Source organism: Mirounga angustirostris, unplaced genomic scaffold, assembly GCF_029215605.1.
Source record: "Mirounga angustirostris isolate CCGP_5_RB_7025 unplaced genomic scaffold, mMirAng1.0.hap1 SCAF_13, whole genome shotgun sequence".
NCBI lineage: Eukaryota > Metazoa > Chordata > Mammalia > Carnivora > Phocidae > Mirounga > Mirounga angustirostris.
Window position 1 is genome coordinate 96412108 of NW_026991721.1, and position 17857 is coordinate 96429964.

At 40.1% G+C, this 17857-nt stretch overlaps 1 protein-coding gene across 7 annotated transcripts in view; it reads right to left on the reverse strand.

The window, feature by feature from the left end:
• Positions 1–17857, reverse strand: part of RNF214 (ring finger protein 214) — a 50352-nt gene that overhangs the window by 24004 nt on the left and 8491 nt on the right. For 4 of the 7 annotated variants that reach the window (XM_064577394.1, XM_064577398.1, XM_064577395.1 and 1 more), the window contains exons 5-7: positions 17022–17162; positions 13206–13345; positions 7498–7590 (exon numbers count right to left, since the gene is read on the reverse strand). In XM_064577394.1, coding sequence (XP_064433464.1) covers positions 7498–7590; positions 13206–13345; positions 17022–17162 — 374 coding nt within the window. The remainder of the gene's footprint in view (positions 1–7497; positions 7591–13205; positions 13346–17021; positions 17163–17857) is intronic. The other 3 variants (XM_064577399.1, XM_064577397.1, XM_064577396.1) reach the window with 1 other exon arrangement.

Sequence of the window (17857 nt, forward strand, 5' to 3'; positions counted from 1 at the left end):
CAAACTGATTCTCAAGTTTATATGGAAGGCAAAAGACTGAGATTAGCCATCACAATTTGAAAGAAAAGAACCACTTTGGAGGACTGGTGATACCGGACTTCAAGACTTTCTATAAAGCTATAGTAATCAAAACAGTGTGGTAATGTCAAAAGAACAGACAAACAGATCAATAAAACCGAATAAAGAGCCTATTTCAGACCCTCATAAATACAGCCAACTAATCTTTGACAAAGGAATGAAGGCAATAAATGAAGCAAAGAGTTTCTTCAACAAATGGTGCTAGAAGAATTGGACAATCACATGCAAAAAGTGAAACTAAACACAGACCTTACACCTTTAACAAAAATTAACTCAAAATATATTGTAGACCTAAATGTAAAATACAAAACTATGAAACTCCTAAGATAACATAGAAGAAAACCTGGTTGAACTTGGGTGTGGTGATGCCTTCTTAGATACAAACCAAAGACACAATTTATGAAAGAAATAACTGACAAAGTAGACTTCATTAAGATGAGAAATGTCCGGGGGCACCTGGGTGGTGCAGTCAATTGAGCACCCAACTCTTGGCTTCAGTTCAGGTCATGATCTCAGGGTTGTAAGATCAAACCTGGTGACCAGCTCTGTGCAGAGTCTGCTTAAGTTTCTCTCTGCCCCTCCCCCCCATAAGTAAATAAATCTTTTAAAAAATTGAGAACTTCTGTTCTGCAAAAGATAGTACCAAAAGAATTAGAAGACAAACCACAGACTGGGAGAAAATATTTACAATAGACACATCTGATAAAGGACTGTTAAATACACAAAGAACCCCTGAAACTCAACAATAAGAAAATAAACCTGATTTAAAAAATGGGCCAAAGTCCTTAACAGACACCTCACCAAAGAACACATACAGATGGCAAGTAAGCATATGAAAAGATGTTCCACATCAGCTGTCATCAGAAAAATGCAAATTAAAACAGCAATGAGATACCACTACACATCTATTAGAATGGCCAAAACTGACAACACCAAATGCTGACAAGGATGTGAGGAACAATAATCCTCATACATTGCTGGTGGGAATGCAAAATGGTGCGGCCACTTTGGAAGACAGTTTGCTGGTATCTTGCAAAACTAATCATACTCTTACCATATGATCCAGCAACTGCACTCTTTGGTATTTACTGAAAGGAGCTGAATACTTAGGTCTATACAAAAACCACACATGGAGTTTACAGCAGCGTGTTTATGTTTATTCATAACTGCCAAAACCTGGAAGCAACCAAGATGCCTGTTGGCAGATGAATGGATAAAAAAGCTGTGGTACATCCTGACAATGGAATATTATTCAGGACTAAAAATAAATGAGCTATCAAGCCATGAAAAGACATGGAGGAACCTCAAATGCATATTACTAAGTGCAAGAAGCCAATCTTAAATAACTACATACTGTATGATTCCAACCATGTACCATTCTGGAAGAGGCAAAACTATGGAGACAGTAACAAGATCAGTGGCTCTTGTTAGGGGAAAGGTGCAAGGGGAACATGAATAGGTAGAGCACAGGGGATTTTTAGGGCAGTGAAAAATACTCTGTATGATATTATAATGATGGATATATGTCATTATACATTTGTCCAAACCCACAGAATGTACAAAACCAAGAGTGAACCCTAAGGTAAACTATGGACTTTGGATAGGTTCACCCTTAGTAAAAAATGTCCCACTCTAATGAGTGATGTTGATTAATGGAAGGCTATGCATGTGTGGGGGCAGGGGTTATATGGAAAATCTCTGTACCTCCCTCTCAATTTTGTTGTAAACCTAAAACTGCTCTAAAAAACAAAATCTTAGGGGCGCCTGGGTGGCCCAGTCAGTTGAGCGACTGCCTTCGGCTCAGGTCATGATCCCAGGGTCCTGGGATCGAGTCCCACATTGGGCTCCCTGCTATGCGGGGAGCCTGCTTCTCCCTCTCCCACTCCCCCTGCTTGTGTTCCCTCTCTCACTGTGTCTCTCTCTGTCAAATAAATAAATAAAATCTTTAAAAAATAAATAAATAAATAAAATAAAAAACAAAATCTTAAAAAAAGAAAAGGAATAAACTATTGAGATATTTCATATCCATGATGACATCAAGGATGAATCCTTAAAATAGGCTGAGTGAAAGAAGCTAGACACAAATTTCTAGAAAATGTAAATGTAATCTATGGTGACAAAGTGTTTACCTGAGAACTGAGGGGAAGAAAGGGCAGTGATGGAGAAGGAGCATGGACCTTGATTGTGTTAGTGTTTATATGCATGATTAGTTTGTAAAAATTCATCTATATGCAACTTAAAATAAGTGCCTTTTATTGATGTATATTATATCTAAAAATCTTCGATTGTTCAAAAATCTAAGGGATAATAACTCTAAGTTTCTACAATTAAGACTCTGAAAATTTCCCAAATACCTTAACCAAGAAAATTACAAGTCTTTCTAGGGGCGCCTGGGTGGCTCAGTTGGTTAAGCGACTGCCTTCGGCTCAGGTCATGGTCCTGGAGTCCTGGGATCGAGTCCCACATCGGGCTCCCTGCTTGGCAGGGGGTCTGCTTCTCCCTCTGACCCTCCCCCTCTCATGCTCTCTCTCTATCTCATTCTCTCTCTCAAATAAATAAAAAAATCTTTAAAAAAAGAAAAAAAGAAAATTACAAGTCTTTCTAATACAAAATAAGCATCAGGCATGTAATTTTTCTTTATAACAAATGCTACCAGTGAATTAATGTAACAGATGTGTATTCGTGGAAGGAAAGGCCAAATTAAAATTCTAAAAAATATTCAAGAATATTCAATTTACATAGTAAAAGAGTAGACCTAAATTCAACCATATCGATAATTATGTTAAATATAAACTGACTAAAGCCTCTAATTAAAAGGCAGCTTGTCAGAATAGATAAAAAGAAAGATCCAATTATATGCTATCTTTTTTTTTTTTTAAGATTTTTAAATTTATTTGAGAGAGAGAGAGAGAAATAGCATGAGAGGGGAGAGGGTCAGAGGGAGAAGCAGACTCCCCGCTGAGCCGGGAGCCCGATGCAGGACTCGATCCCAGGACTCCGGGATCATGACCTGAGCCGAAGGCAGTCGCTTAACCAACTGAGCCACCCAGGCGCCCTCAATTATATGCTATCTTTATGACACATAAAAATGTAGACAGGTTGAAGATGAATGATGGAAAAATATACCTCATGTAAAAAATAAGCGTAAGACTGCAGTATCAATATTAATATCACATAAAGTAAACTTTAACATAGGGGCGCCTGGGTGGCTCAGTCGTTAAGCGTCTGCCTTCGGCTCAGGTCATGATCCCGGGGTCCTGGGATCGAGCCCCGCATCGGGCTCCCTGCTCGGCGGGAAGCCTGCTTCTCCCTCTCCCACTCCCCCTGCTTGTGTTCCCTCTCTCGCTGTGTCTCTCTCTGTCAAATAAATAAATAAGATCTTTAAAAAAAAAAAAAAGTAAACTTTAACATAAAGAATATGACAAAAATAAAGAGAGACATTTCATAATGATAAAATGGCTAATTCATCAGGAATATATAACGATCATAAACGTGTATGTATCTAACAATACAACTTGAAAATATACGTAACAAAAATCCACAGAATTAAAAGGAAAAAGAGGAAAGTCTATAATCATAGAGATTTTAACATCACCCCCTCAGCAACTGATATAATTACATTTTTAAAAATAAAAAAATGTAGAATATTCCTCAGTAAGTATAGACACAAATATCCCTAAAAATAATAGCAAGTTGAATTCAGCAATATATAAAAACAATAACATATCTTGTCCAAGGGGGTTTATCCCAAGAATGGACAACTGGTTTAACATTTGAAAATAAATCAATATAATTTACCATATTAACAGAGTAAAGGAGAAAAACCAGTCAATAATTATAATAGGTGCAGAAAAACTATTTGACAAAACTAAGCACCCAATCATGTTAAGAACTCTCAGAAAATTAGAAACAGAAGAGAACTTCCCCAATTTGATAAAGGGCATCTACAAAGAACCTATAGCTATCATCCCAATTAATGGTAAAATACTAAACATTTCCCATGAGGAGCAGAAACAAGGTGAGTATGTCTACTCTACCACTTCTATTCAACACAGTACTGGAGGTCCTAGTCAGTGTATTAATGTTTACAAAAGATAAAAGGCTTATGATTTGAAAAGAAGAAATAGAACTGTATATTCGCAGAAGCTATAATTGTTTATGTAGAAAACCTTAAGGAATCCACAAAACAACTAAGACACTAATATGTACGTTTAGCAAAGTAGCAGGTATGAGGTTAATATACAAAATAAATTATATTTTTATACACTAGCAAGAAACAGTTGAAATTTTTTTGAAAATTTAATTCTACTTAAATAGTATCAAAGAACATAAAATACTTAGGAACAAATTTCTTTAGACATCTAAAGAAAGTTGTGTAAGACCTGGACTCTGAAAATTCTGAAAGGTTGCTAACATAAAGATCTAAATAAACTGACAGATACATATTTATGGATTGGAGGGCTCAGTATTACTAAGATGTCAATTTTCCCCAAATTGATCTACAGATTCAAAGGAACTATGTCTCACCAGTTCGGGTTTTGTTTTTGTAGATACTGGCATGCTATTTCTCAAACATATATGGTAATGCAAATGACCTAAAGGTAGTGCAAACTCCAAAGAACCTTCAAAAAAGAAGCAGATCTTACATTCTCTGACCATGACTTATTATAAAGCCATAATCATCACGACAGCATGATTTGGCATAAAGATAGACAAATATACCAATGCAACAGAATAGTGCTCAGAAATAGACCCACTATTTATACAAATGACTCATACTGTCATTTGGTTTTTGGCAAAGGTGTCAAGCATTCCAACGGGGGAAAGGGAAGTCTTTTCAACACACAGTGCTGGGACAACTGGATAGGCACGTGAACCTCAAAAAATGAACCTCAACCCCTAGTTCTCACCATGTACAAAAATTATCCCGAGATGGATCATAAAGATAAAAGCTAAAATGATAGAGCTTCCATAAGAAAACAGAGGAGAACACCTTTGCTACTTCAGGGTAGGCAAAGGTTTCTCAGGACAAAGAATGCAGTAACTATAAAAGAAAACTTGATAAATTAGACAGCCTTAAAATTAAAACTTCTCCAAAACATTCAATTAAAAAAAATGAATAATAGCTAAGTCAGAGAGTGGAAGAACATTTTCACAGACTATATAACTGACAAAGGGCTTTATATTTGCAATATGCAAAGAACTTCTAAAAACAACCAAAAAAAAAAGGAAGGGGGGCAAAAATCGCAGCGGACACTTCACAAAAACAGACATATGCATGGCCAATGAGCACATGGAAAAGTGATCAGCATCATTAGTAATGAGGAAAATGCCAAATAAAACCACAATGAAATACAACCACTTGAATGGCAAGGATATGAAGCAACCAGAATTCTCATACCTTGTAGGTAGACTGTAAAATGGCATGTGCACTTGGGAAATTTATCTGTCAGTTTCTTACAAAACTAAACATATACCTACCCTACAACCTGTTGATTCTACTCCTAGAAATTGACCCAAGAAATATAAAAGTATATGCTCACACAAAAACATACTCAACTGTTCACAGCAGCTTTATTCATAATAGTCAAATTCTAGAAACCATTACATGACCCCTCAAAGGAGAATGGATAAAGTGTGGTGTATTAACAAAAGGAATACCACTCGACAATAAAGAGACATAAATGAATGTCAGAAGCATTATGCTGAATGAAAGAAGTCCTACACAAAAGGGTACATATTGTAGGATTTCATTTATGTGACACTCTAGAACAGCAGAGTTAATTTATGATGAGAAAATCAGAACAGCAGTTGTCTTTGGAAGATGGGACAAGAGAAGACTGGGAAAGTCTATGAGGGGACCATTTGGTTTAAGGGTAGTTCTCTGTATCTTAATGGGTTTGAATTACACAGGCATTTGACACTGGTCAAAACTTATGGAATGGCACACTTAAGATTCATGTATTTAACTGCATATATATTTTATTACCAAAAGAAAGGAAACACAAATAATATTTAACTCTAATTAATAATATGCACGTTTATGGATTTAAAGGTGAAGTTACTGATGACTGCAACTTACTCTGGTATGCTTTGAAAAGAAAAAAAAAGATGGACTGATGAACGGATAGAGGGATGGAAAGATATTGCTAAAACAAATTTAGTAGAATGTTAATTGCTGAATCTAGGGGGTGAGTGTTAATGGACAATACTTCTTGCTTCTCCTAGTGTTTAAAAATTTTCGTAATAAAATATTGGGGGAAAAGAATTCCTCTGCCTACAAACCCCTGTTGGTTACACCCAGTAATTACCAATGGCCTTTACTCAGACCCAGTTCTCATGTACTTCCCTGCAGTTTCTGGCACTGTTCTGCACCTCCCCCTTTGAAGCCCTATACTACTATTCTAAGCTGTTTCCTTTTCTTTCTGCCTTCCCTTCCTCTTTGTACTCCCAAACTGTAGGTGTGCCTCAGCGTTAAGAACTGAGCCCTACTCTATGCTTTTTCCCACAGAAAACTCACTTTCAGTGAGTTTCAGATAGTTACAACCTCTATGCAGTCAACTCCAAATCAAGACAGAGCATCTCTTCTAGTCAAGTGTCCCACTTCCAATGGCCGCCTGAGGATTTTAACTTGCATATCTCACATCATCACATCACTTACTTTACCCTCAGAACTTAGAATGGGGATTCCATTTCCCAATTACTGTCCAGGTGGCACATAGTTACCCAGGGTCAATACAGAAGTTAGTTTTGACACTTCCCCCAGCCTTAATCTCTAAAATAATCAAGCATCAATTCCTCCGGAGTCCATTTCTTCCTTTTCATTCCACCATCACTAGTCTTATAATGATCCTTAGAAACTCAGTTTATTGTAAGTGCTTCCTGTTGATGTCTCAGTCTCACTCTTCCCCCAAAATCCATCCTGCATATTTCTAAGACACCTCTAAGTATGCATCTCCTACTTGTATAATCTCTCTGATTCCCCATATCTAAAAGATATTCACACATACTGAGCAGAAAAAGTTAAGTGAGATGTGTTAACTTGCTGCAGCAGCAGATTTCCAAACATGGACCAGTCCCAATGAACCAGGCCTGCTGGTGTTCATGTTCAGCCCCCTCCAACACTAAGTCTGAGTTGGCCCTGTGACTCATTTTAACCAAAAGAATGTCACAGAAATAGCACTGTGCCAGTTCCAAGTCTATGCCTTAGAGAAAGCCTAGAAACTTCCACTTTGGTACTCTTGGGAGCTCTGAGCCACCAAGAAAGAAATCTGGCCCCTCTGCTGGAAAGACCACCTGGAGAGGGAAGAGACAATATGGAGAGAGAGAGTGAGAAAAGGCCTAGCCCTCTCCGTGTCTCAGCTAGGCCCAGCCTTCCAGGTGCCCCTGCCAAGGTACCAGAAATATGAATGATGCCACCTTGGATGTTCCAGTCCCAGCTGCCGTCCGACCACAGCTACAGGAATGACCCTAGAGACTAGCAGAACCGTCCATCCAAGACAACCCAAAAACCTGTGAAAAATAACAAATTATTCTGTTTTAAGATACTAAGTTTTATGATGGCTATTTTACACAGCAATGGATCAAAACATTCTCAAGAAACTATATGATGGGGGAGGCATTCAAGTCAACCAAAAGACCATCAGAAGTATGTGTTAAGACAGAGGTATACTCAGCATGCTAATGAGTACAGAAGAGGGTCATCTAAACGAAATGGTCACGATGTGTGAAGGGGAGAAGGGGAGGATCTGGGAAAGCTTCTAGAGCAGATAATACAGGCTGAGTTTTAAGCGAATTCATGTAGCAGTAGGTATAAACCAGCAACAGTTGTTTGGGGGAGCAGTCAACAGTACAGCTAAGGACATAAACAAGGACTAGGTAACTGAGGGCCTTCTATACTCAGCTAAAGAGCTGAAACTTTACCCCAAAAGCTATCAAGAACTATGAAAAATTTTCAGCAGGGAAATAACATTATCAGACGTGGATGTGAAAAAGATTTCTACGGTTAGCAGTGTACTAGACAAGTGAGAAGAGAGGCAGAGTGGAGGCAAAGAAAGTTTCGTAGCCTACCTCAGTGATCTAGGACTGATGAGATCCTGAAATGACAGGGTCAGCGTGAACAGAGAGAAAGGGATAATTCTTTTTTAAAGATTTTATTCATTTGACATAGACAGACCACAAGCAGGGAGAACAGCAGGCAAAGGGAGAAGCAGGCTCCGTGCAGAGCAGGGAGCCCAAAGCAGGGCTCGATCCCAGGACCCCGGGATCATGACCTGAGCCGAAGACAGCCACTTAACCAACTGAGCCACCCAGGCATCCCAAGAAAGAGATAATATTAAGAATGTAAAAGCAGATGTGGTGGAAAAGGGGCTAAGAGAGAATTTAGGATGGCTCTTGGTTATTCAGTTCCGGCAGGCAGTACATAGTACGGCCACTTATGGACAAATGGCAGCATCAAGAGTGAACCGAATTCACGTACAGGTACAAAGTTTAGACTCAGATACAAGGACAGGAGGAAAGGATGGATGTGTCTGCTGAGAGCTGGGAAACTGAAAGAGGTTTCACTTGATGGCCTCTATTTTTACCGTGAAATAAAAAGCAAGATCATCTGCTAAGACTAAGGAGAGAAATGATGGAGAGACGAAGTTGAGAAAGGGAGGTAGAAGTTTGGGACAGCCCTCAGAAGAAGAAGGAGTCTCGAGGATTCCAGTGATGTTAGAAGTCAGACACTTATTCTGACCCCAGACACAGTTTGAGGGCTATGTCCAGCAGCACTCAGCAGCCCAGAGACGTCAGGCGGCTGACTTGACCCAGGACTGGAGTACTACAGAAGAATGAGAGGAAAGAGAATTGAGGGTAACACTAAGGGAGTGACCCAAGCAGTGGACCGTGCATTGAGGCTAGCTATGGAAAGACATGCTTCCAGGGAGCTGAAAGACTGGTGGGAAATGGAGTGAGGTTTCCAAACAAGAAAGAAGACCTCAAGTGGTCAAAGTGTAGACTCACTGGGAACGAGCAGACTGCTTGAAGGATGGACAGCTATGGTCAAATACAGGATGTTGCAACAGCCTGGCTCACTGCTTTGCACCCAAGAAATGCTCACCAGATTTACTGATTGCTACGCAAGCTGCTAGGGCTTTTACACATACCAGTTAAATAAACTAGCATTTGGTGAGAAATTTCCAAAATGAATCTTCATGCACACTGTTGATTTCAATTTAGTGCAGACTCTTAAATGACATCTAGAGTAATGCCTTCCAGGGGTGCGTAGGTGGCTCAGTTGGTTGAATGTCTGGCTCTTGGTTTCGGCTCGGGTCATTATCTCAGGGTCCTCATATCGAGCCCTATGTCAGGCTCTGCACTCAGCGTGGAGTCTGCTTGTCCTTCTCCCTCTGCTCCTCTCCCTACTCTCTCTCTCTCTCTCTCATAAGTAAAAAAAATAATGTGTCCAACAGTAAGTCCCTTGATGTGCTACTTACCTATCACTCTATCATATGAGTTCATCAGGCAAGCTCAGAACACTTTTTTTCAAGATTTTATTTATTTGAGAGAGAGAGAGAGAGCACGAGCATGAGCTAGGGGAGCCGTAGAGGGAGAGGGAGAAGCAGGCTTCCCACTGAGCAGGGAGCCCGACGCAGGGCTTGATCGCAGGACCCTGAGATCATGACCTGAGCCAACGGCAGATGTTTAACCAACTGAGCCACCCAGGTGCCCCATGCTCAGAACATTTTTAAAAAAAGAAGAATGAGGGGTGGGAGGATGGGTTAGCCTGGTGGTGGGTATTGAGGAGGGCACATTCTGCATGGAGCACTGGGTGTTATGCACAAACAATGAATCATGGAACACTTCATCTAAAATTAATGATGTAATGTATGGGGATTAACATAAGAACAAAAAATAAAAAAAATAAAAAATAAATAAAAAAAAAAAAAGAAGAAGAATGATGCTTAGTATTTCTGCTTTCCTGTTATTTGTCCCAAGCTACTTCTATGAATCAGTTGATAATGTCTTTTAAAGCTCAAGCTCACCATCTTTTACTAGGGAAGAGTCCTACTTGCTGCCATTCTCAATGAGTCACTATTAAAGGCAGGAATCTTAAAAAAGAAGTTCTGCCCTGGAAGAGCACTCACATGGAAGCCTCACCTTCCTCATGCCAGCAATAATCCTCAAGGATATAAGCTGGGAATTAGGAAGTGTCCCACGAAAGCAAGACAACATCCACGACAAGCAACCAGGTATCCAGGAGAAAATCATCGAATACATGACTAAACTGAGTATTAGTTCCTTAGTTTTTTTTGGGGGGGGGGGTTGCTTTGTTGTTGTTGTTGTTAACTCAGGGTGTCTTCTTTAGAAATTATAGTTACATTAAAATACATAGTGACTACCCCCAAAGAGTACAAAGCACTTAGCAGATTTCTACTGAGTAAATTCACCTTTTTAAAAAGATTTATTTATTTTTGAGAAAGAGAGAGAGAGAGAGCAGGGAGTGGGCAGGAGCAGAGGGAGAGCGAGACAGAATCCAAGCAGGCTCCATGCTGAGCACAGAGCCCGACTCGCTGAGCAAAGAGCCCAACTCGGAGCTCAACCTCACGACCCTGAGATCATGACCTGAGCCGAAACCAAGAGTTGGACACTTACCAACTGTGCCACCCAGGCACCCTGTAAATTCACCTTTATATAACATACATGTGAAATTCTCTCCTCCCAGCCAGGGCCACCGCAGTGTGGGCCACTGTCACCCTCAGGCAGGATCTGACAGGTAAGTCTCCTAACTGGTCCTCTACACTACTCCCATTCACTTTCCACCCGCCAAAGTCATTTATCTAAAACGCAGAACTCCTCCTCTGATACCCCTCCCCCCTTAAAATCTTTCAGTATCACTATCAGAGAAAAACCCAAACTCCTGAACACACGATACAGTTTTTTGTGACCGGCTTCCCACTACCACACTGGTCTTGTTCCTCCCCACCTCCCTACAGCTCAGGTGCTGTTCTCTCTTGTCTGTAGGCCCCCTGCCTGCAATGTCTTTCCCCTATTCCTTGCCCAACTAATTCCTCCCTGTATCAACCCCCACCCCTGTAACTCTTTCTTTGAAAGTTATTTGTTTAGTCTAGGATCAAATCAAGGATCATGCACTGCATGTGGTGTTCACATTCCCCTTTATCTTTCAGGATTCAGTGCCAGAAATCACTTCCCCTGGGAATCCCCCTCTGACTCCCCCTGCCCGTCTGGGTTCCATGCCCCTTCTACGTACTCCGATACGACCACTACCATGGTATCATTATACTAGTTTGTAATTATCTATTTGTCATCTCTCCTATTCAACAATAAGCTCCACGAGGGCCTTCTATTCTCCGGGCCCATACTGTCTGGCTCACAGTAGACACTCAGTGAGCGTTGGCTGACGGAATGAGAGCTATAAACAGGAAACATGACTGTTATGGCCTGAACTGTGTCCCCCACAAATTCATTTGTTGAAGCCCTCACCAGCAATGTGACTATATTTGGAGATGAGGCCTTTAAGGAAGTAATTAAAGTTAAATGAGATCATAAGGATGGGGCTCGAATCCAACAGGTCTGCTGTCCTCACTCGAAGAGGAGAGACACCGGGAGTTTGCACAAACGGAGGAAAGGCCATGTGAGGACAGAACAGGAAGGCAGCAGTGTCTGCAAGCCAGGAAGACAGACTTCACCAGAAACCAACCCTGCCAGCATCTTAATCTTAGACTTCCAGTCTTTAGAACCCTAAGACAATAAATTACTGTTGTTTAAGTCACCCAGTCTGTGGTATTCTGTGATGGCAGTCTGAACAGACTAATACAATGCCCAAAATCTCTGTGCCCACAGTTTCTGTGGATGCTGGAATGCAGAACAAAACCCGCATCACTGCTAGAACAAAGATGCACACAGAAGACTTCTTCCCCCTACTTCTGGAAAAGTGAAACCCACATTCTACAAAAAGCATGACAGAAAGTGTCATTCTGACACTAGTGACACATAAAAAAGCCCAATTGGATCTCCCAGACCACGAGCAGCAAATTGTTAGTATCAATCACCATTTGGGCTTATCCAATCAGAAGGCAGAGAAAGTGGTCAGAGATACCTTAAGAGTATAGAGTACACATCAAAAAAAAATCTTTCACAGAGCCTAGAATTGTCATAATGGATTCACCTTCCCAGCTTCTGCTAAGACTGCTGCTAAACTGCTTGCACGCTCATGTCTCTGTTTCACTGTCCTCCTCCCAGTCTGTGAAGACAATGGCAGAGGCCATGTTGTTGGGGGGGGGGCAGGGGGTTCAATCACTAACAATGCCAGGTATAGCGTTATGCTCCCAGCACACTCTTCATAATCGCTGATGCATGGATGGATCACCATGGACAACTGACCCACCTTTGAAGCATTATCATTCGATTCTCAACAAAACAGATTGGTCCTTAGGCTCTTTCCCAAACGTTCTTTCTCATGTTGACCTTTCACAGTTACCATCTTTCATAATTGGAAAATGATTCAACCAATGAGCTTGCTACTTTTCATTTAGAGCTCTGACTCGAGCAGGCCAAGATTTTCTTGATAAATAAAAGCACATTTTAGAATTTAAATAAAATCATCAGGGTTCACAGCTATTTTGATTTCCACATTAAGAATCTTGGAAAACAAAATCTGACCAAATTCTATGCGCACCTTGCTCTTGCTGTAGCACCCAGAAGAGAACAGAGATCCACTAAATAATTCTTTCCAAAGGCTTACTTAAAATGTTACTGTTTAAAACTTGTTTTAGTGCTGAATAACATAATCAAAGTATTCTCACAGCCTGAACTTCTAAAAAATCAGGATCAAAGCAAGTGTAGCAGGTGTTAGATGCATTTCAAAATCTTGATCATATTTAGGACCCAACAATCAGCTGCTATTATTTCAAGGTATTATTGAATCTGAAATTTTTTTTTTTACTGAATCTAACACAAGGTGCTGAAAAAGCTAAAATCATTAGAGGATTTTATTTGTGTACTTGTTGTTCAAATAAAACTTAGACCAAAAGAAAAGAAACTAGGCACATAAACAAGACTGGATGCTTATGCACAAATATATACATGCACACAGGGGTTTTATTCTTAACAGCATCATTTACCTTCTGCCCTTCTCACAAAGCTTCTCGATTTCAGCTTTCAGATCCTGCTCCTTCTGCAAAAACTCCTTCTTTTCTTTCTCTATCTTCTTCTTTGTTTCTTCTCGCTTTATTGTTACATCCTGGATAGCTTTTAGTATCTCCTGAGTCCCCCATAATTACAGTCACACACAAGTAAAGAAGGAAATGGATTAGTTCTTTTGGTCTAAAGGTTATTTTCAACTAACACAAATTAACATATTGATTTGAGTAAATTCAAGTTGAATTGAAGGAATCGGGTTGATGAGTAGCTCTGAAAGCCAGTATCTAGATGTAAGAGAGAAAGTTACAATAAAGCAGATTTCAATTCAGCAGGAGAAAGAATTTCTAACAATCAAAACTGTTCAAAAATGGAATTTACTGCCTTGAGAAGCAATAACCCTTCCAATACCTGTGTTCAGATAAAGGCCGAATGAACACCTGTTAAGAATGCTGAGAAAGGCATTCTTGTATGGGGTGGGAATTCATTATGTTCAACAAAAATGGTCTTGTTTTGTTTGTTAAGGTTCTACTTTATTATGTGTGAGGAGTTGTTTGGTTCCTTTTTTACTTTAACAAAAATATATATATTTGTAGTAAGAAGTGGAATAATAAAAAAGTGATAGTTAAGTCACTCCCTAATGCATGCCAATTCCACCCATAATTAATATGTCCACTGTCTTATCTGATTGCTTTCACATCTTTATTCTCACACAAACACGTATACTTATATGTGTATTTCTTTGCTTTTGTGTTTTTTCCAAATGAGGTGATTGTTTTTTTTAAGATTTTATTTATTTGTCAGAGAAAGAGATAGAGAGCACAAGCAGGAGGAGCGGCAGACAAAGGGAGAAGTAGGCTCCCCATGAAGGACTCGCTCCCAGAACCCCAGGACCACAATCCAAGCTGAAGGCGGACACTTAACCGATTGAGCCACCCAGGCATCCCATGAGATGACTTTATACACATTATTCTGCATCCTGCTTTTTTTCACTTGATGTGAGCATACTGTCTATATAGATTTAACTTGGTGCACCTGGGTGGCTCAGTTGGTTAAGCATCTGACTGGTTTTGGCTCAGATCATGATCTCATGAGTCGTGGGATTGAGCCCCCTCAGGCTCCATGCTTAGGGTGGAATCTGCTTGAGATTTTCTCCCCTTCCCCGCTACCCCTCCCCTTCTCAAGTGTACTCTCTTTTTCTCAAATAAATAAATAAATCTTAAAAAATAAAGTAAAATAGGGCGCCTGGGTGGCTCAGTTGGTTAAGCGACTGCCTTCAGCTCAGGTCATGATCCTGGAGTCCCTGGATCAAGTCCCGCATCGGGCTCCCTGCTTGGCAGGGAGTCTGCTTCTCCCTCTGACCCTCCCCCCTCTCATGTGCTCTCTCTCATTCTCTCTCTCTCAAATAAATAAATAAAATCTTTAAAAATAAATAAATAAATAAAGTAAAATAAATATATAGATTTAACTTAAAAATAGCAGTATATGACGTAATGTGTATATATATATCCAACTTATCCAACCATTCTATGTAAAGAGTCCATCAAGTTGACTCCAGTGTTTTTTAACTACACACGATACTGCAATAAATACTCTGTATATCTACACTTTCCTATAAAAACTTCTATTTCTGTAAAAAAGACTTAATAATATGATTGCTAGGTCATAGTACATTTTAAATCTTAACTGACAATTCTCAGTAACTTTTCCAAAAAGGCTGTAACAATTCATATACAAATGTCTGAAAAGGGTTCATTTTTCCTCACCCTTGATAACTTAATTCATTTTTGCCGATCTCTTGAGGGGGAGAGAGGAATGGTATCTAATCGTTTTAAGAAACATTTTCCTAACTCCCATTCTCTACTGTTTGTACAGTTGGCCTCCTCCAACTAAAATAAGCACTTAGTGCAGAGACTATGTTGCCTTTACTGCTAAATCTGCAGAGCCTGGATAAGGAACTCAGAAAATATTTGCTAAATGAATGAATACCAGTGAGGCTGAGGCTGAGCTTCTTTTCATATATTTATTATGCACTTGCTTTTCCTCTTCTGTGTACTACCATTTATAATTGTTTTGTTTTTAAAGATTTTATTTATGTATTTGAGAGAGAGAAAGCAAGCTCATGGGGGGGGGTGCAGAAGGAGAGAATCTTAAGCAGACTCCCCGCTGAGCAGGGAGTCCAACTCGGGGCTTGATCCCAGGACCCTGAGATCATGACCTGAGCTGAAGGCAGATGCTTAACTGGCTGAGCCACCAAGGCGCCCCACCATGTACAACTGTTGTAAGCAAAGTAATAACCCCTTCCCCCAAAATATGTCCACATTCTAATCTAACCTAATCCCTGGGACCTGTGATTATGTTTCTTTCCATGGGAAAAGAGACTGTGCAGGTGTGACTAAGGTAAAGACCCAGATGCAGGGAGACAGTCCTGGATCATCTGCGTGGGCCCAATCTAATTACGCAGGTCTTCAAAAATGGAGAACCTTTCTCAATTGCGATCTGAGGAAGATGTGATTAGGGAGGAGTGGTCAGAGATGTAAATTTGCTGACTCTGAAGATGGAGAAGGGAATCAAGGAATACAAGCAGCCTCTAGATGCTGGAAATGCAGGGAGAGGTAAGCTCTCCCAGAGTCCCCAGAAACTGATGCAACCCTGCCAATACTTGGATTTTAGCCCAGTGACACCCATGTTGGACTTCTGACCTATAGGACTGTGTTGTGTTCAGCTGCCAAATTGATGGTAGTTTGGTACAGCAGCAATAGGAAACTATACAATAACCTTTCCTAGTTTTTCTTTAGAGTATTTGACTTTTACCATGAAACTGTAGGAGTCTCAGAACACGGATATGGATATTAAACCCTTCATCAGTTGTGCTACAAATATTTTCCCAATCTAACACTGATCTTTTTTTTTTTTTTTAAAGATTTTATTTGACAGAGACACAGTGAGAGAGGGAATACAAGCAGTGGGAGTGGGAGAGGGAGAAGCAGGCCTCCCGCCGAGGAGGGAGCCCGACGCGGGGCTCAATCCCAGGACCTGGAATCAACACCTGAGCCGAAGGCAGCCGCTTAACAACTGAGCCACCCAGGCGCCCCAACACTGATCTTATGATGTTTTTTGTATCATCTGCCATATCAGAAGTTTTAAATTATACATAATTAAATTGATTCATTCTTCTATGGCTTCTGGGTTTTTTGCCTGGCTTAAAGTGACTCTTGCAACTTGAGGTTTTATAAACATTCTCCTAAATTTTCTTTTAACTTACATTTTTTCCAGTTTTCATATGTAGATTTTTAATCTATTAGAATTATGTTTTTTAATATAAGAGTCTAATTACATGGTTTTCCAGGTAGACAGTCAGCTATGTCAACAAAATATATTAACTTTTCTCTCTAAACTTAAATAGAAGTGAGAGTATGGGGGCGCCTGGGTGGCTCAGTCGGTTGAGCGTCCAACTCTTGGTTTTGGCTCAGGTCATGACCTGAGCTTGATCGTGGGATCAAGCCTCTCATTGAGCTCCGTGCTCAGTGGGGATTCTGCTTGAGATTCTCTCCCTCTGCCCCTCCCCTGGCTCAAGGGTGTGCACATTCTCTCTCTCTCTCAAATAAATAAAATCTTAAAAAAAGAACTGAGAGTTTGAACAAGATGCCCTCAAAGGTTCTTTTTATCCTTAAAATTCTAAGACAACCATTAAAAAGATAAATATTGCTCTTCTGTTCCTATTAATTCAGAAACAAAATTACAGTTTGATTAGGGAGTGTAGCCATACTTATTGACAGACTTTAACATAAGCAGGGTACCTGGTGATTCTTCATTTCTTCTTCTCTCCTTTGCTGGAGCTGCTTTAATTGCACTTGGAGCTGATTCTCCACTTGCCTCTGCTTGTCCAGGACCTCCTGGTAACGTTCCTTCAACAGCGTTCTCTCCGTCATCATTTTGTCCTATTTGTAACAAGAGAAAAAAAGTTTAATTCCCCAATTTAATTGCAAAAAACACCAGGTTCCTGTTCAAGGCACTGTGCAGAGCTCTAGGCTCCAGGGTCCAACATTCTAACTACTAGCCATGAGTGGCTATATAAACTTAAGTTAATTAAAGTAAAAAAATCTTAAAATACAGCCCCCTGTATGGTCTGTGGGCCAAATCCAGACATTATCTGAATTTTTTTCTTAAGACTTATTTTATTCATTTCAGGGAGAGAGCTCTTGAGCTCGCGTGCATGAGCAGGTGGAGGGGCAGAGGGAAAGGAAGAGAAGCAGACTCTGTGCTGAGTACAGATCCCACGACCCTGAGATCATATCCAGAGCCGAAATCAAGAGTCGGACACTCAATGAGCCACCTGGTGCCCCTATAAATAAATTTTATAGGAACACAGCCATTCCCAATGGCTTATAGGCTGCTTTTACACTACAATGAGTGGAATGGTTACAACAGAGCCCCAAAGCCTAAGACATTTACCATCTGACGTTTTACAGAAAAAGTTTGTCAATCACTGTTCTAGGGAATAAGAGGAAGAAGGCATTTTATCAGAGCAAGAAGAAATGAATGGGTAAAAAAACAAAAACAAAAACAGATCACCTACTCAAAACTGCATCCAGAAAAGAGGATTCCTTATTGGCCATTAGCGCTGAAAATGGAC